The sequence below is a fragment of the Populus nigra genome, chromosome 8 (genome assembly GCF_951802175.1).
Source record: "Populus nigra chromosome 8, ddPopNigr1.1, whole genome shotgun sequence".
NCBI lineage: Eukaryota > Viridiplantae > Streptophyta > Magnoliopsida > Malpighiales > Salicaceae > Populus > Populus nigra.
In genome coordinates this window covers 9,540,735-9,561,784 of record NC_084859.1, presented here as the reverse complement: position 1 = coordinate 9,561,784, position 21,050 = coordinate 9,540,735, and the positions used below count along the sequence as shown (strand labels likewise).

The 21,050-nt window shown below is 29.7% G+C and overlaps 1 protein-coding gene across 1 annotated transcript; it reads left to right on the top strand.

The window, feature by feature from the left end:
* Positions 1-13,579: 13,579 nt before the first annotated feature.
* LOC133701761 (trimethyltridecatetraene synthase-like) lies at positions 13,580-15,844 on the top strand. Its single transcript, XM_062125839.1, has 2 exons — positions 13,580-14,551; positions 15,003-15,844. The coding sequence occupies exons 1-2, from the start codon at positions 13,643-13,645 to the stop codon at positions 15,630-15,632; spliced, it is 1,539 nt and encodes a 512-aa protein (XP_061981823.1). The 5' UTR covers positions 13,580-13,642; the 3' UTR covers positions 15,633-15,844.
* Positions 15,845-21,050: the final 5,206 nt, after the last annotated feature.

Sequence of the window (21,050 nt, the reverse complement as noted above, 5' to 3'; positions counted from 1 at the left end):
GTTTTGAAAAGAGCACCCACAAATAAAAGTATGCGATGATTGTATTAGGACGAAGTCATCGTTGTGTTGTTTCTGTAATTCAAATAAAAGTATGTTTTGTATTCTCGACTTTTTGATATAAGCTAAAAATTTCCAGACTTGATTTTTTTTCTAGCTAAAAAATTATTAATTTGGAATCAAATTTCACGATTAGCAAGAATAGAAATGTAAATTTGGAGGTCTGCAAAGTAGTAATTTTAATTTAAAATGAATTGATGTGTTAAGTTTAATTATGTTTCCAAGAAATGAAGCTGGAAAAATTTGCTTGGTATACTATAGTTAAAATAATAAATTTATCTTTGGAGTTAAAAGATGAAGATACTAAACTTTAATGCCGATTGTTCAAGGTTGGCAATAATTAAGGTCGGCAAAAGATTGACAAACAATGCAAAATAAACAAAGCTATTTTTTTTTTAAATGGAGAAAAATTAATTGTGAGTGATAATATGAAATTTGGGTACAATTGAACTAAAACATCATATATATATATATATATATATATATATATATATGCAAGAATGTATGGGGAATAAAATAATATAGGGTAAATACATTAGTATGTAGAATTTTGGGATGTACCTCAATTCATGATTTTAATAACTTTCATTCAATGATTTATCAGTTATTAACTTCAATCTTAGTCAGCAATATCCTCCAATATTTGGCTTCACAAAAATAAATTGTAACACTAAAAACTCTTGTGGCTTAAAAAAACAAACAAAAACAAAAATTTCCAGTTTGTAAGATTCCATTTGTGTTAAAAAAAAATCAAAAAGAAAATCCATTTAAATTACAACATCATGACATGTTTAACTTTGTTTTGCAGTGACACTACACAAGAACAGCTATTTCTGCTATGGAGCTGCTTGGAAACGCTTTCAGAAGAACAACATTTTTTAAAATTTTGAAATTTGTTTTTTTTAATTTTTTTTATCGTTTTAATATATTAAAAGAAAAATAAAAACAATTATTACAATGCTTGTAATAACTCTAATCGAGTAACGTATCACCCTATCACTGCTGCCACTGCCAATTTGACATAACCACCGCAAGAAATGGACAATCCTAATAGGTTCACTTCCCTGCTATGGAGCTGCCGTAAACTAAAGCTTTCACCAGGCCCAAAACTATGGCCTATGATCGGAAACTTCAACCAAATAGGTTCACTTCCCTGCCGTTCCTTTCACGAACTTGCTAAAGAATATGAGCCCATTGTGCAAGTCAAATTTGGGTCAATCGCTATGGTTATAGGCTCTTCCGCTGAAGTGGCTGAAGCCATCCTCAAAAACCCATGACATTAGCCGAAATCACTACAGAAAACTAAGGGCTCTCACCTTCATTTTCATCCTTTTTATCTTAAATTTTATTCTTAAATATTTTTTTATTTGATTTTTTTAGCCTAATTTCATGAGATAAGATTTTTAATTAAATTAGAAAATAAAATTTAAAGTGGAAGGACCACAATGTAAAGCACAAAGAAAGTGAACAACAAATCTTAAAGATTTTAGAATTTTTATTTTAATTCAAAAATTTGTTTTTCATTTTCCCACCCCTCATTTAGAGAAAGAAAAGAAAACTCATCGGAAAACGACCAAGTTATCATTTAACCAAAATCTAACCATAAAAAATAAGGATTTTTGTTTTAAAGAGTTTCTTTTTCTAGTGGAGTTTAATGAAGATGATTTTTCTTTTTAATTAGGACGGAAAAGCATATCAAATTTGGTTTTAATGTTTTTAATCAAGTTGATTTGTATTTTTTTAAAATGATTTTGGCGTGTTTTGGGTTTTCTTAGGTGGTAGGTTTTTATTTTGTTTTAGGTAAAAATATGTTAAAAAAAAATTAATTTTTAGGGCAACCCTCCCCCTCTTCATTTTCTAGTTAAAACAGTGGTGACCGGATTTTGAATAACAACATATAAGGTGAATATATTTATTAAAATTTTAAGAGTATATTTTAGAAATGATTTTATTAAATAACGTTCATTTTTTACTTTATTTTCAGTTCAAGTATAGCAATTATTTTATAATATTAACAATATTTTTACAACCAATCATTTTTTAAATTGATTTTATTCGGCATAGTTTATATTTTTATAATTATATAATTATAAAAAATTATTTAAAAAAACAATGTTATTAAGCCCAATTAGATTCATAATCTGAGTCATGAATTTGACAAGTCAGCTCAGGTGAATAAAAAATATCATTGTCTCAATATTTTAAAAAAAAGTTATTTCATACATTAAATATTTTTTTTGTTTTTCTTACACTCCAAATATTTTTTTACTGGATTTACTTACTCTTTAGTTTTGACGTGATTCTTAAATGAAATTAAAAATATTTATTTGAATTTGAATAGTTTTTTTAATTATTATGTATTTAATTTGAAAATAATAATAACTTATTTAGGAAAATACAATTAAAACTAGTTTTTTATTATTAAAATATTTAAATAAATTTGAAATATAATTTTATCATATTTATATTTTTTTAACATTCAATTACACACAATATAAAAATATTATTTTAATATTTTTTATTAACTTTTATTATAATTTTTTAGGGTTCAATTACGCCCCGTATAAAAATATTATTTTAATATTTTTATTAACTTGTATTTAAGGTGGTGGATCAGATAGTAGTTGTACCACTAATAAAGTGTTGGTCTAGCAGTTAGGACGTCATTATATCTCTGTAAGGAAAAAAATACAAGTTTGATTTTTAGAAAAACATATTTATTGAAAGAGGCAACCACAAATTCCAAATAAAACTAATCTCACCCTAAAAAAATATTGAGATTACCCAAATTAGCACCCAAAAAAAAGATAGCAGTTGTACCATTGCTAGTATTTTTACATGATATTATTCTATTTGCATTGACTTCATTGCTAATCTTAGCCAAGATTTAAGCCGGTCATCGTACATAGTATTTAATGTCCATTTAGGCCATGTTTGTTTCTGAATTCACTTTTCTGGAAACCATTTTCCTCACTTTCCAATGTTTGGCAAATACATGGAAAGTTAGTCAAAGAAAATTAAATTTTGGTCAAAGGAAAATGTTAACTTTAACATCAGGAAAGTACTTTCCCTTTTATTCTTGGAAAACACTTTCCTTTCCTTTTTCACTTACGAATGAAACAAATCTCTCCTTCTCTTTACAACTGATCTCTTCAAAAAATTACTTGTGGTTGTAAATCTTCTTTTCTCATATCTCATTATTGGAACAAAAAATCATCTTATTTCAGATAGTTATTTTCCTCAAATATTTCTATATTATTTGTCTTTTTGTTTCCTGTTCTTTATTTGGATTTTTAATTGTGATTGTGGTATAAATCTTGTGAGCTTGTTAATTCTTGGAAAAAAATCAGAACAATTTTATGATCTGTTTTGTATAGAATCTCAGATCTTGCTTGTTTAATGTGCATGTTGATGATCTTTAGCTTTTCATCTCATTACCACATTTCTACTCTACCACACTTTTTTAATCTTTAGCTTTTTGTCAATAGATTTTAATAACTTAGGATATTATTCTTTTTGGGTATTGGTCTGAGAAGAAATAGCGTGACTTCTATCTCTCTTTCATGCCCCAAGATTGTCTTGATTGACAATATGTATAGTTTAGGCAGTAGAGAGAGTTATGGTTATTCCCTAGAGAAGGAAAATTGCTTTGACTTGGAGGGAACCCATTGCCTTGGCATAAAAAACTTTTTTCTTTAGTTTATCCCCTTCAGCATGGTGAAGACAGATAGAGAACCATTGATATTTTCTTGAGCAAATTACTACAAGCAAATGCTACTGAATTAATAGAACAGTTTTGCTAAAAAATTATTACCTTTAACATCACCCTTTCACAAAACTTCACGATATTGTCTCCACCTGAATTGGGATGTGGAAATTTACAAACAAAACAGCCTGTGCTTATAAATATTTTTATAAATATTTTCATCAACTCACTGCTCGAATTATTGAAAAAGCAGCAATCAACCTAACTTATCTTTATCGCATCTGTCATTTTTGGTGGCTATTCCAGTGCCTGAATTTGTATTTGTTCCACCACTTTTAGCAGCCGTTTGAGTGCCCAAATTTGTATTTGTTCGGCAAGTACACTTCCTGGGTTTCCTCAGTGTTGAAAAAGCAAGAGGACCCAGACAAAGTTGTTGTGCCCAGTGTAGTCATCTTGCACAATCTTTTGGGACGACATGAAGATAATTTTTGACAGCTTGGCATTCATTAACTTCACCCTTTCCATGCACAGCCTTCATTTTTGGAGTCAAAAGGCGCATGTGAATCTAAACTTAACCAAGAGCTACTTGTAGTCTCCTTCCCTAAGCTTGTCAGACTCGACTTTAATAAAGAACTGCCCTTGTAAATGCATGCATGTATATAATTACCAAGCACTGTTATGCGTTAACACTGTCATTCCGGTTTTGCTTCGTTAATGGCCAATTAATAATTCTCTTTCTGTTTTTTTGGCAATATTTAATATTGTTTTCTTTTCTGTACTGGCAATAAGTTTCTAAATAATATCAGGTTTTTTTATCTCAACATGATTAATGTATTAATTAAATCCTATTTAATAGAAAGAAGTTAGTCTTTGTTCAATCTCTCCTTCATTCTTAGTTTAATAGAAACAAATGATTCAGGAACTGTGGTTGTGAATTATTGTCACGCTCTCTGACTTCATGTGCTTACATCTGAGCAGCAGTTCATATGTACGAATGCATGTTTTGATGATTGTTAGATTTTGATTCAAAACTTGTTATCTGGTAATTGTTTCTGTTTTTATTTTTAATGACATCTGAACTACATAATTGAACTAAACATGACATCTAGAATTACAAGTATTTCTAGCTATCCAAATATATTGATTGTGTCAGTTTGATCATAATTTATTATATTGATTGTGTAAGTATTTGATATGCTTTTTGAATGTCTATTTCTCTATACTTGTTAGGTTTCATTATCAAAAAACTTCACTTTCTTATCATGGATAGTAAGATTAATCATGCAACATGTATGGGAGCAGCTGTAACTGTCATAACTGCAGGAGTAGCTATTATTGAACGAGAAAGAAGTAGAATTTATATACTAAGAGAACCACGTATAAATACAATTGCTCAACGAGAATTCTATATTGATAGCATTTTGAATTGAGGTGATAGACATTGCGTGAAACAAATTCGTATGAAACCAATTATGTTATATAATTTGTGTGATGTTCTCACAAGTCGTAACCTATTACAATCAACTCAAAATGTGTCTATTAGGGAGCAAGTAATTGTGTTCTTACAAATTATAGGTCGAAACCAAAGATTTTGTTTTATTAGTGGTATATACTATAGGTCTGTTGAAACTATCCATCGTTACTTTAGAATTGTATTAAAAGCAGTTCATAAGTTATACAAACACCTTATCAAAGACCCAGGGGATACAGTTCCTGCGGAGATAATGAATAATCGCAGATTCTATCCTTATTTTAAGGTATGAGAACAATATCAATATTTTTATACATTAATTAATTACATCTAGAAGAAAGGGTTATAAATTATTTTTTTCATGTTTATATAGGATTGTGTGGGAGCAATTGATGGTACCCATGTTCTTGTAAATGTTCTTGTTGAGATTCAAGGAAAGTTTTGAGGTCGAAAAGAAGGAACAACACAAAATATTTTAGCAGCTATAACTTTTGATTTGAAGTTTATATATGTTTTAGCTGGCTAGGAAGGAAGTGCATATGATTCACGAGTTTTAGGTGATGCATTATCAAGACCTAGTGGTCTAAAAATTCCAGAAAGTATATAATAAAGTATTTATTATATGCAATAAACATCTAAAATGTTTAATTAGCTAAAGATAGTAATAGATTTTTTTTTCTAATTTGTAGGGAAATATTATCTTGGTGATGTTGGTTACGGTATTCGAAAAGGAATCATTTCTCCTTTTCGTGGAGTTTGATATCACTTGAACGAGTTTACAGAACATTCACCAGAAAATAAAAAGGAGCTATTTAATCTTCGACACTCTTCTTTGAGAACTGCAATTGAGCAAGAGTTTGGTATTTTGAGGAGTCATTTTAGATCAATTGATGGAAAATCTTTTTGGTCTTATGAAACACAAGTAGATGTTGTGCTTACATGTTGTTTTATTCATAATCACATTATGGGAGTTGATCCAAATGACTTTTTTATGGAAGAAATATGTTTGGAAAGTGAATCAATTAGACGAACTATCAACTTAGGTCAACAGGAGGAGAGGGAAAAGAATAGGGAGTGGATAACAAAAAGAGAAATGATTGCATCAATCATGTGGAATGATTATAACACTCAAAGAAACTAGTAATTGAGTGTTAATTATATATGTTTGTTTTTATTATGTCTTGCTTGAGTTTGTATTATCTTTGTTATGTATTTGGATTGTTTGTTGACTTTATTATAATTTCTTATGTATTTTATGTATTCTCTTTTAAATATTAATTGTAGTTTTTATATTTAATTTATTAAATCTAAATATTGTATGATTATATTTTGTATAAATTTGTAACCTTTTTTTTGTAGAAATGAGTACCACACATAATGAAAAATGCAAGGGCAAGCACTTTACATGGTCTAAGCCTATGTCTCACATGCTACTTGAGAAATTAGCTGAGGAGACACTTAAAGGAAACAAACCTTCTTCCACCTTTAGAGTAGAATTTTTTGTTAAGGTGGCTACCGAAATTAATCAAAAGTTTAACGTTCAATGTGAGCCTAAGCATGTTGACAATCATCTCAAAACTGTGAAAAAAGAATGGGGAATAATAACCAAGCTTAAAAATAAAAGTGGCTTTGGTTGGGATGATTGTTTGAAGATGATTAAAGTTTCGGAAGATGTTTATGATGAAGAAGTGAAGGTATGATAAATATTATAATCTTCGTAATTTTTATATTTACTTTTGTTTCCAAAATGTTATACAAGGAACTAACAAATTTCATATTCTAAACTTTATGAACAGGCACATCCCAATCATGACAAGTATCTCAACAAAAAACTTGATATGTACGAGGCAATGATAATTGTTGTAGGAAAAGATATGGCAATCAGAAATTATGTCAAATCATATGTTGATGTCAACATGGAAGAGAACATTGAAGAGGAGTCAATTTCAATTGAAAATGAAGGGGAATATGAAGAAACTTCAAAAGGAAAAGAGACATCTTCCTCTAGTGCACAAAAGAGGCAACATAAGAAGAGAAATCGCATGTATGAAGATAATAATGTTGAAAAGTTGTCTAAAAAGATTGGAGATGTAGCATTTACAATCCAAAGCCTCAGCAAAAATCAACTTGATGTTAATGAGTTATATACAGAAATGATGAAAATTGAAGGCTTTGATGAGATCACTCTTGGGGATGCATTTGATCACTTGGTCCAACATGAAATGTTGGCAAAAGCATTTCTGGTAAAAAATGCTAATTTGAGAAAAATTTGGGTTCAGAATTTTGTGAACCAATGCAGTTACAGGCCTGATTGCTAAGATGATTTCACTATGATAAGAAAGTTTATGTTTGTTATTTGACAAGTATGTTTACTTGTTTAATTCGATCTAGCATGTTTATATTTATTAATTTGAACTAATATGTATTAGTATTACATTAAAACTTATTATTTATGCATGACTATGTTTGATGTAAGATATTTATATTTATTTCTTAATGCTTCTTTGATATATATTAAAAGGATATTACAGGGATCATTCCCTATACCCATAAAAAAAAAAAGCAATCTTTATCCAACAAATCTATCAAACTATTTTTGTATTTATTTATCTTTTAAAAAAATCTTCATACCAAAAAACTCAAATATCCAACTCTTACGTGGTTAAAAAAATCTTAATACCATAAACTAATTTGGCTTTCTTCATATGAAAAAAAAATATTTTAAGCTTTTAAAATTAAAAAAAAATTAATAGGTTTTATTTATGAAAAATTTCACAAGGATATATCTCTATAATATTATATGACATATATAGTTATATTTTATAAAATAAGATATATATGAATATAAGATATAATAAAAAAAATTCATCATTACACTTTTTAGATTTTATTCTTTTATTGTAAGTGATTGAATATTTATATTTAATATTTTTCATATATTAGACAAATTTGAAAAAAAATTTAATTCATTAATAAATTATTTTCCAGTCATTTTTCATAACATAACCAAACACTGGAAAGTATTTTTCAGTTCATTTTTCATTACACTACCAAACATTGGAAAATACTTTCCCGGAATTCACTTTCCCTGGAATTCACTTTACAAAAGAAAACTACTTTCCTGCAAACAAACGGGGCCTTAGTTAATGTTTCGAGATATTGAGATAGAATGCATGGAATATATCTTTTTGTTTTTTCTATTTAAAATTAAACACTACAAGATTTAACAGTTTTACTGACAGAATTTTTTCATCGGCGTAAGACACATATTCTGTCGGTAATTAATTTACCGACGGAAATGCTCCGTCGGTGAATCTTTCATCGGTAATTTTTTGTCCGTCGGAAAATCCGTTGGTAATAAAAAAATATTCATTTCGTCGGTATATCCCTCGGTAATAATATTTTTTATTACCAACGGATTTACCAATGGAATTTCCATCGGTAATTATTTAAAAACATTTAAAAAAATTCATTTTATAAAATTATAAAATAATTAAATTAACATAAATTAACACTGTATAATATATACTCAAAATGCTTGGAAAAAGAATAAGAAAATCAACTCAAACAAATTTGCAACAAATAAATAAAACCAAAAAATAAATTCAACTAAAAAAATTCATATGAAAAAAATAAAGTTGCAATTGCTAAAAATTTAAAGATCCTATAAATAAATCAATTAAAAATTGATCTCATATGAAAAAAAATCTCACAACAACATTTATATATACAATTATTAAGTACAAAAACAATTAAAAATAAAATAAAAAACAAATATAGTGAAAAAAAGAAGAAAAAAGAAAAATCTTACCTTAATGTAGTTGCAAATGAAGCTAAGGAGAGAAAAAAATTTATTAAACATATTAATTAAAAACAAAACTAAGAGGATAAAAGAAGAAAGAAGAAGAAGACATACCCATGCATGGAGGAAAAGAGAAGGAGATGAGGAGAGAAAAGAAGAGAAAGAAATAGATATTGATGTTTTTTACATATAGTGAAGAAGAAGAAGAAGAAGAAGTAGAAGAACAAGAAGAAGAAGAAGAAGAATAAGAAATGAGTCTGTCTCTTGTGAAATAAGGGGATCAGGCTTTTTATTGGGGCGCTTTACCGACGGATTTACTAACGGATAATTGAATATTAATATTTTTTAATTATTCCGTCGGTAACTCCATCCGTAATATTTAATTTAAATTTTCAATTTCGTAAAAAGTTTTCAGAAACCGCCAACAATTACTGGCGATTTTTCAATCTGTCGGTGATTCCATCTGTAATATTTAAATGAAAATTTTAAATTAATTGATTTTTTTCAGAAAACCGTCAAATAACACCGACAACTTTTCAATCCGTCGGTGATTTTGTCCATAAGAACAACAATTAACAGTGCAATTGGAAAATTAACAGTTTTTGAGCTCTCTAGAAAATACCGGCGAAATTTTCCGTCGGTGATTCCCTTTGTAATTGACATGATGTACAGTGTTCACAGTTTACCAACGACTTTACCGACGGAAAATTCTGTCGGTAATGTCGTTGGTAAAAATGACATGCCATCATTTTTTTGCTTTGTTTTAATTTTTTTTTCCACGGTAATTTCCTCGGTATATACCGAGGGAATATTTATATCGGTAAAATCCCTTGGAAATTTACCGATGAAAATATTCTCAAAATGTTTTTATAGTTCTTGGTCATGATTAAAGTCCCATTTATTTTTATTTTTTGTGATTGAAAAGTATTTTTGTAAATATATATATATATATATATATATATATATATATATATATTATTTAAATTATTTTTAAAAGATTTTTAGATTAATATAAAAAATAAAATAAAAAATATTACCTTAATTTAATTTAAAAAACATTTTAAAAAACAATAATAAACAGCGCTACTGCACTAAACTTGTAGTGTTTGTGTGGTCACTAGAGAAATCATTTCCATAAACAATAGAGTAAGGCTATCCATGAGGATCATAAGAATAAGTTTAACTATGAGGGGATAGGGTTTAATTGTTCAGATTTTAGGTTTGTTTTTTAAAAATTATTAATTTGAATTCTATAGACCTCAGGATCATTAGAGATTTACATGGTCGTTAACTTCAGAACATGTAAAATTAGTCGAGAAATATACAAACTAACCCGAACATCTACATTAATAATAATAATAATAATAAAAAGGTGCCAGCTCTCTGCTCACACGCACCTTGCTATATATGCTGTTCCTATGAACACCCCTCCGACAGCTTTTTGAAGATCATAGTCTTGGCTCTTGAGGTCGAGCTGGAGTCAAGAAACTCACACTGGTGTGTTCCATGGGCCACTTGAATATAATTGAATCAGTTTGACTGTTTTCCTCTTAACAACCACATCCTTGTTTTTTTTTTGTGTGGATCTATAAATGGACTTTCGGTTCCCAGCTAGTACGTAATGATGGACCGCGAAAATTAAAAAGGTTCAAAATGTTTAATTATACAAAATAAAAATTTAAGAATTAAATTGAATTTTTTTAAAAAAAATTACTTTTGAAATTCACAATAATAGATGAGAAAATGAATAGTAATGAACTATGAAAACATTATATTAAAAGTTAAAACCTCGTTCTCTTTTATTTTATACTATAATATAATATAAACTCGGGGTAGTAATTAAAAATGACTACTTTGTTCGGAAAGAAAATTAAAAAAAATAAAAATGACTTAAACTTGCTCCAACAACCATATATTATTAAAATACTCGCTGTCATGGATCTCAATGGCATCCTCACTCCCAGAAAAGATGCTCTCCACTAGTGAATAGTGATTATTCAACCATTGACTAGGTTGACTGAAGTTAATTTAACAACCTATTATAATAGATATAAAATCTGTGGGTCACAAGTTCTATTCATCACCTGGGATAAATTTTAAATAATTAAAATTCGAGTCTGTAATTAAGCTGTTAAATCTGAGTGCTCCGTTAAATTAACCTGAAACTCAGGTGATGAATAGAACTTGAGTGAGAACAGATTTTTTTATTTTATTTTTTTATTAATTTAATAAATATAAAATTAATTTATAAATACTTGATGTTGTATATTTTTAATTTTTTCCATATAGAATAGCTATATCTATAACCTATATTTTCATGGAATATTTTTTTAATTTTTTTGTATACATTAACCCCACACACATAAATATTTTAAAATTTTAAATATTTTTTTAATTTTTTATAAATTAATCTTGATCAACAAGATGGAGTTTAATAATTATATTTTTTATTATTTAAATATGAAAGACACAACATATATTTCTTGTAAGAGTTTAGAATAGCTGGAATTTTATTTGCATATCTGAATTTATAAAATATACTTTTTAAAAATAAATTTTCCTCGAATAAAAAAGAAAAGAAAGAGTTAATGAGTTTAATAATTGTGATTGACTCGCTTCTCGGAAAACATCCCCTGTACTTTTCGATTTTCCCTCTTCACCAGAAACAATGACTTGGTTTCTATCCCTCAAAAAATTCCTGATAATTAAGTGTTGCAGCTAACAAGAATGTTATGAAATCTTGCAGAATGTAAACTTAATCTAATAGTTGGATTAATTAATGTTATGTTTATTTTCGTCAAAAGATTTATTCGTCTTAGTATGAGTTTCTTCTTGAGTTTAAACGTATCTAATTTATAAACATATTTTACTAACATTAATTCTTGTTGATTTATATCAAAATCTTATTTTCGATTTTTAAAAGACTAACCATGAAAAACAAAAAACTCACACAAAGCATGTAAAACTTAAAAAAAAAAAAACTGAACTCTTATCTATAAAGATCACAGTGAAAGATTGTTTGAAAACGCGGTCCAACCCGTGTTTTCAAAAAATTCAAAATTTATTTTTTTTGTTAAAAAATAAATTTTTTTATGTTTTTAAATTATTTTAATACTTTGATATTAAAAATTATTTTTTAAAAATAAAAAAATATTATTTTAATATATTTCTAAATAAAAAATAATTTTAAACCGTAAGATGTACCACTAGATGGTGGTACATGGAAAGAAAAAAAACGAGAAAGTTCAGTGTAGCCAGCATCTACTTGTAAAACTAGTAATGTTGACTGTTAGTTGAATTAACAATCCATAGATATGAATATATAATTTATCCTCTCCCTTTTTCTCATTTCACCTAATAGCTCTCGGTATTCATGCATGATCCAAGCTTTTAAGGAGAGCTTTAAATTGGGTTTACCTTTAAAGAATAGTTTTTGGTTCTCGATTTTATTTTTCTTATTTATTTTAAATAGTAAAATAAGAAATTATGTTTATTAAATACATTTTTTAAAAATAGAAAATAAAAATCTTATTTGAATTACATTGAAAATAACAAAAGAAGTGAACATAAAAATCAGTTGAGTCAAATAAGGTCATTATTCTCTTACAGTGAAGAATTTTGAAAATAAATTTTTGACGTGTTCCATTTTTTTAGAGAATAGAGAAATAAGAAAAAAAAATGTACATCTTTAGGAAAATGATTTTCATTTTTAATTAGTGAATACATATTCTAGTTCCTAAAAAAACGTTTTTAGAAACACATGAAAATTCTGGTAAAGTAATTAAATACAACCAGAAATTTAGTTTTTTTTCGTACCCTTTCAACAAATAAGTGATCCTAAATATATTTTTTATTTAAATTTTTTTAAAAAAATAATATTATTTAAAACAAATTTGATAAAATAATTCACTTTTTATTTTATTGTGCATAAAGTATGACATTTAATCAATATTATTATTTTTAAACACAATAAAATAATTGTAGCGGTTGAGCAACATTTAAACATTTTGCACTTTAAAAACACAATAACTTAACATGTCATGTTTTTAAAACGTAACATGTTATAAAATTTCAATATTTTTTTAAATTAATTAAATTAATGGGGCAATACAGAACCATAACATTTAATTAATATTATTAAAAAATATATCATAATTAAACGTCATAGTTCTATGGTAATATTAATTAAATGTCATAAAACAAAGATATTAATTTAATATGTTATTTTATATAAAAAAATTATTTTTATGTTAATTCAGTATATCTTTTTTAATATACTAATTGCACAATTTTTCCCTAATTAGCGACTGAACTGAGCATGAAAGACCACAAATATTATTTGTCGAGATGCCTCTTTAACAAAGGTCGTGGGGGCCATGGTTGTTGAGAATGGGCGCCCAAGCTTCTGGACGTTTCGCTTACCAACTCTTAGCTTGTCTTACTGGGCTCTTAGGGACAGCAACAGTGCCAACTAGTCATGAAGAAATCCAAAATTTCCTGAGACAAATGCTTTGCTTTTTCTCTGCGATAAATACCTGCATCACCTCATGCTATTTTTATCACCGCAAATCTTTCTTTACCTCCAACACAACCCACAACAAGCAAAATGGAGACTCCTACTTGGATGTCCTATGCCTTTGCATGGCTTGCCACTGTATCCCTTATCCTGCTAGCCAGCCGTCTCCGCCGCCGCAAGCTCAACCCACCACCAGGCCCAAAATCCTGGCCGATAATAGGAAACCTCAATCTCATAGGCGAACTCCCCCACCGTTCCCTCCATGCCCTCTCCCAAAAATATGGCCCCCTCATGCAAGTCAAATTTGGATCATTCCCAGTTGTTGTTGGCTCTTCTGTTGAAATGGCAAAAACCATCCTCAAAACCCACGATGTTATCTTCTCTGGCCGCCCCAAAACAGCTGCAGGCAAATACACCACCTATAATTACTCAGATATTACATGGTCTCCATACGGACCTTATTGGCGTCAAGCACGTAAAATGTGCTTAATGGAACTTTTTAGTGCTAAGCGCCTTGAGTCGTACGAGTACATTCGTGTGGAGGAGTTGAGAGCACTCCTTAAAACTCTTAACAAATCAAGTGGCGGGCCTATTAATCTGAAAGATCACCTTGCAGATGTGAGTCTTAACGTAATTAGTCGTATGGTGTTAGGGAAGAAATACACAGTCAAGAGTTCCGAGAATGAGAAGGAGATAGTAACACCAGAGGAATTCAAAGAAATGCTTGATGAGTTGTTCTTGCTTAATGGGGTGTTGGATATCGGTGACTCGATCCCTTGGATTGCTTTCTTAGATTTGCAAGGTTACATTAAGAGAATGAAGACTTTATCCAAGAAGTTTGACAAGTTTATGGAGCATGTGTTGGATGAACACGAAGCTAGGAGAAAGGAAGACAAGAACTGGGAGCCCAAGGATATGGTTGATGTCCTTTTGCAGCTTGCTTCTGATCCTAATCTTGAGATCAAGCTTGAAAGACATGGAGTGAAGGCATTTTCACAGGTACTATGTTTTAACTAATAAATTTATTATAAGTTGGTCTGTAATCATACCAGTTGACTCTCGGGTATACAGTTACCTCAATCGCTCTAATTATCTTCGCCCATTTTCTTGGTAACGCAGAAAATTTTATCAACGACTAACTTTTGGTTCACATCAATATATCTGAATTTCCTTTTTAAGTTATCCCATCAATAAAAAATCAGATGGGACAATGCCCACTACCCTTCTTATTACAAATTGAAAATTCTTGATAAAGGGAACGCTTGCAGGTGTGAGATGCACATGTGTTCATCCAATTCGTGGATGTCCAACACTCAAAACTCAAAAGTGATCCTAGCGTTAATATTTGGAATTGTCTAATCAATTAATTATATACTGTCCAACACTCAAAAGTGGTCCTAGCATCTTTCTCTTGTACTTGCAAGTAAAGTTCGTTTTTCTCGATTCTCAGGACTTGATTGCCGGTGGAACTGAAAGCTCCGCAGTGACAGTGGAATGGGCAATTTCAGAGATCTTGAGAAAGCCAGAAGTTTTTGAGAAAGCAACAGAAGAGCTTGATAGGGTAATTGGAAGAGAAAGATGGGTGGAAGAGAAAGACATGGTTAATTTGCCATACATCTATGCCATTGCTAAGGAGGTTATGCGCTTGCACCCTGTGGCACCAATGCTTGTGCCTAGAGCAGCACGTGAAGATATCAACATCAATGGTTACGACATTAAAAAAGGCTCTCGAGTCCTTGTTAATGTGTGGACTATCGGGAGAGATCCCAAAGTATGGGACAAACCTGATGAATTTTTCCCAGAGAGATTCATTGGTAATTCTATTGATGTTAGAGGTCATGATTATGAGCTATTGCCATTTGGAGCTGGAAGAAGGATGTGTCCTGGATATCCTTTAGGACTAAAGGTAATTCAAGCAACTTTGTCAAATCTTCTTCATGGATTTAAATGGAGATTGCCTGATGGCCAGAAGAAGGAGGACTTGAACATGGACGAAATTTTTGGGCTTTCTACACCAAAAAAATACCCTCTTGTTGCTGTTGCCGAACCTCGTCTTCCAGCTCATGTTTACCCCAAGTGATTATAGCTTGCTTCAAGGAAGGATATTCTTCAAAAAATTGATGTTGGGGTTTCAACATCTTCTATGTTATGATCATTGTATTGTTCTTGCAGAACTTTGTCGGCACTTTTATGGTAAAAGGTGTTTTGTATTTGTATCTTTCATCCCTATGAATAATGTAATGTGCTTCCCTTTCTTATAATATTAATATACGATTCTGTTCATGTTTTTTACCTTAATTTGTTGGGAGATTTTCGAGGCTTTTTTTTTTATCATAGGGAATTTCGAAGGCTGGAAACGCATTTATACATCCAGTGAGAAGATAAAGCTGGCCCAAAGGTCAAGGGATGCCTTTTAAGTTGGATGAGAATGGATAAATAGTACCATTTCTTAATCTAAAACTATTAGAGTACAGATTTTAGATACTCAAACCTGACTTGATTTTATGTATCAATCTTGGCATCCTTGATTTGACTCCAACTCAATGGTAGTTTAATATATTCTATAGTTTAATATATTTTATAGTATTATATGTAATATTATAATATTTATATAAATATATTTTATTATTAATAAAGTTTTAATTTATCTTTAATTTTTATATAATATTAAATTAATAAATTTAATATTTGATTTATGAATTTAAAGTAAAGATCTATTGATGAACTTCTTGATCCAAATAATCTTTTTGTTTCTTTAAATGTGAAAGTGTACTCTTTTTTAGTTGTAGATTTAGTCGTGCTTTTTTATTTGGAACTTTTTCAACTTAGAGCACTGCTATTTAGAGTAAAACATATATCAACTGGTATTTACTATTTTTCCAACATTTCATTGAAAAAATCTTAATTTAAACAACTCTGAACTTCTAGTTTATCTTCTCCATTAATTAATGATTAATGGTTCTTAATGTGTGTAACTCATTAGGTTCCTAATATATTGTTCCAATTATAAATTATAATTCTAAATAAATAGAATTAAATAAATCAAATAATTTAATATATTATCAATTCAATAATTGATTAATTAATATTTGAAGATCAAATGCATCGTTTATTACTGACAAAATGCTGACAGAAATGAAATTGCCAACGAAGGGTTTCCATTCATGAATCAGTCGATAAAATTATTTCCGATGAAATGGTAGAGTAAATACCAAAAGAAAATTCTATCAGTAAAACTATTAAATGTAGTAGTGTTATTTTTCAAAAATAAGAAATAAAAGCACACAAAGCATCGTCTACTTAGTTTTTAACCATGAGAAAGGTAGTCAAAAAATGAAATTTGGGGTTTTTTGGACCCAAACCAATTTTCAATTTATTTTAACCTAAAAACACCTAACAAAAATCCTTATGATCTAAAAAAATCTCAACTCAAAATGTCTTAATTGGTCCAAAAACAGAAAATCAAGTTTAAAAAAATTATTTGCTAACCTCAATATATTTTTTCCAGCAAGATAAATGATAAAAAAATCATTTAAATAAAATTTTTTTGTCAAATAAAATTCATTAACATAAAAAAAAAAGACTTGTTTCATTGATGGAATTTAGTCAACATCAATTTTCTCTCTTCTCGTTTAAACTCAAGTAAAAAATTAACAAAATAAAATTTTGTATTAAAATGAATAAGTTTCAAACTAAAAGGATCAAAAATAAATTTTGCAAAAAAAATTAGAAAAAAAAGAGTTTAAAAGGGGTTGCATAAACATTGCCTTCGTCCTCTCTTCTTTAAGTTTTTGTTTTTTTAAAGAACAAGTTACCATGGGCTTGTTGTACTGCACATAAGACGAGAACTGGTTAGGTGATGAGATCAATTCATCGTCTTCCTCTCTTCTTTTATGTTTTTTTTTTTTTTGTTATATATTTATCTTTTTTTATTACCGCATGCTGGGTCCTCGATCGTTTCCTTAAAAGTTAGCCAGCCATGCATGACATATCTAGCCAGTCCTGTCCTGGGCCTCGTCTATCCACCATAAGACAAGGAATTGTTAGGTGAAGAAATGGATGGTATTTGGAGATTGGTTTATATACGCACAAAAAATTCGAACCCTATAAGTGATGATTCTATTGATATTGAATTGCATGTGATATAGAACAGCGATTCAGAATATAAGAGACTACTGTATAACATAATTACTAGAAATATATTGTTGGGAATACGACTTATCCTTAGTGATCACTGAGTTACGAATAAATTTACTCGTTTACAATATTTTAAAATCTTGTGAGAAAATTACTATGCTAATCCTGTGTATATATAGAATATTTACTGTAAATCACACTGTAAATATTTAGACAACTATAAAAATGCTATCTTTACTATTTTTTATTCTAAAAGCTATTGGCATGTATTGGGTTAAGGCATGGTCGTCTGATCCAAGTCTCTTGAGTCTGGCATGACCGTCAAATCTAGAAGTGTTTGCATTATTAACCACACTGTAGATATAAAATATTTGCACTGTAGACGACACTGCAGACCCAGGACTATTAGGCTCTTGGGTCTGGCATTGCGGCCAGACATAGGATTATTGGGCGGCCAGACTCAAGAGATTTGGATCTGGCATGGTCATCAAACCCAATACACTTAAAATATTATCTAAACTCTTAATATTTTTTGTACATTTAAAAAAAAATTATTATTAACTCGTTGCGGAGCATGGACCAATATACCGGCAAAAAGCATAGGGTGTGATCTAATTAAAGTCATTACCAAACAAGATGCACGAGATAAAAGTTTAATGAATCAATGAGAGGGAGTACAAAAGAGAACTCTTTTTTTTAATATTAACATGGATGTCCGGAATAGTTTGCGTACTCGAGTAATCTCATGGATCTTGAAGTTAACGACCATGTAAGTCTCCAGTGACTCTGAGGTTTATGGGACTCGAACTAGTAATTTTTAGAGAACAAATCTAAAACCTAATCAATTAAGATACACCTCGTAAAAAAAAAAAAAAAAACGTGTACAAGAGAGAACTTTTCTTAACACTAAAAGTGGTTTGATTGTTTACACAAAGGTATGTATTGACCAGAGCTGCATGAACCAGGTGGAATCCAAGACCGGTAGCTAACTCGAAGGCTGGAACATGTGTGGATTTAAAGTCTAAGGCTATAGATTTTTCTACTAAATGGTATTTTGCAAATGGATTCAGCGAATTTGCAACATGACATGACTATTCGTTAAGACCGAAGACCAAGATCACAGGAAATCAGAATCATGTTCGTAGAATGAAAATCAAGCAACTTGCTACATCTTGTCACCTTCCCTTCTCGTGTCTTGTTGTTAACGTTGATTTCTTATCTAAAACTCAAAATAAGAGTATGTTTTAATTATCGCATGCATATACAAAATTTCAAAACCATTTCAAAGAATTTTTTCTATTTATATTGAAAATGATATTTTAAGGTCGAACCCTATTGATTACCTCAAAAGCATTTGAGAAAGTGACTTAACTAATATATTTTTCTGGTAGAGGAAGAAGGTAAGCTTTTTTGCTAGATGATTCAGATAATTCCTTGAAATCATAATGTTTGATCCAAATTACCTCAGAATGCATGCTCAGTCCAGTGAGAAAAGAGTTTCATCCAAATTTTAGACATGATCATGAGCTCTTTCTCTTGCCAGCTATCACAAATTTCTCACAATTTTAGCACTACCATGTGTGAAATGAAGAGAAACAATCTCGTAATTTTAAGGGGTATAACTCAATTGGTCAAACTCTAAGTTTGCTTCCTAGAAGTCACCAGTTCGAGTCTCACTAACCTTAAAGCCACTCGAGGTTTATCTGATCGTTAACTTTAGAGCCCGTGAGATTAGTCGAAATATACGCGCAAATTAGCTCAGACACTCATGTTAATAAAAAAATATCACACCCAATAAATAAATATTTTTGTTGACTATTTTTACACCAACTCTCGATAATGTAAAGTGATATTCACTTTCAAAGTTCAAAAGTGTAATTTTAAAAAATTAGCTGCAAAATAAAATAAAATAAAACTAACTCCGGGATGATGAAAGTAATTTTTCTTTTTTTATTTTATAAAAGAATTATTTTATTTTTTCTTATTGTGCTATCTCAATCTAAATATTAGTTTCTCATACAAATTCTATTATATCAAATACAAATACAGTACTATCTTTTCATTAAAACACATTTAAAAATCGTAACTATATACTATATGTTTTTTAGTTCATAATTTTTTTTAAAAAATCACTTTAAATTGTTTTTTAGTTTATAAAATAATATTATATTTTAATTAAATAATATATATGTTTTGAGCGTAGGTGACTCCTGATAGGCTTAATTAGTTTGAAATGACTATTGATTCTTTCATTCCAATTAAGTTTGTACAGTCAATGGGAGAAAATTCAAGATTGGGCTAAAATTGAAACTCTTGACAAGTGGGCCTTTAGCCTTTCTCAACGGAATCTGCTCTTACAAAAACTTTGATTGTCATTGGGCCCATATTTGGCCCATCATGTCCATATTGATCACTGGATTTCCATATCTGTATTATTTCCCGTCTCTTCAACCTCCTCCCTCCCTTCTCTATCACAGCCCAGAGTTATTAAACTCAATTCTATCAGGATAAACTCAACTCAGTGTAAGGTTTTATAAATCAAGTGAGTTAATTTAAGTTAACCTCAAATTTTATTTTAAAAAAATTAAAATAATAATGTTTTATATAAAAATAATAATAATTTAATTTTGTGTTTAATTTAGATTTTTTAATCAAGTCACTCGAGCTGTTTTTTTATGAAACTTGACTGGTTTAGATACCATGTCGACCTCCCTAATTAAACTGAATTTAATAACACTACCAAAACCCTCATCATCATCGTTCATCAAGCAACCGTTGAATTGAACTGCGTCTCTATGTCGCTGTTACCTTTCTTCATGGAGTTTCTCTTATTCATCTCTCTCCACTGACTCGATCACCAATGCCTAACATGCGACTCAGAAATCAAGGTTGATTCAAGTGCAGAGTTTAGTGGAGGTTTGTGACTGTATTCACTGGCTCGTGTTCATGGAGGCTCATAAGGGATGCCCACTTTGAAATATGATTGTTAGTGGATGTCTTAAGATCCTGGCCATGGCCTTGGGAGGGTGAAGATATAATATAACATAGTAAGCTATTTTAATCGAGTTGACCCCCCAAGTTGTTCAATTACTTCTTTCTTTTTAAGAAAATCAACCAAGTTACTGTATAATTAAAAAATCGTCTCCATCTATGGTGATATTGCATGCGGAGTAATTGATGTATATTTAAGTTAGGCGACTGAGGTTTTGATAGTTAAGTCACAACTAAGGCGTCTTGATTATGTATGTATCGTGGTTTTCAATTCATGTATGTTGAAGATGCATGGATTATGACTTGTGCTGGCAGACAAACTCTTTGATGTTTTTGAAATTGAAGTCGTCCTGAACATGTGTGCAGTACA

Excerpts from the sequence above, each read along its gene's own strand:
- LOC133701761 (XM_062125839.1), top strand. The coding sequence starts at position 13,643 with ATGGAGACTCCTACTTGGATGTCCTATGCCTTTGCATGGCTTGCCACT. Across the intron at positions 14,552-15,002 it reads GAGTGAAGGCATTTTCACAG|GACTTGATTGCCGGTGGAAC; the intron begins GTACTATGTTTT and ends CTCGATTCTCAG.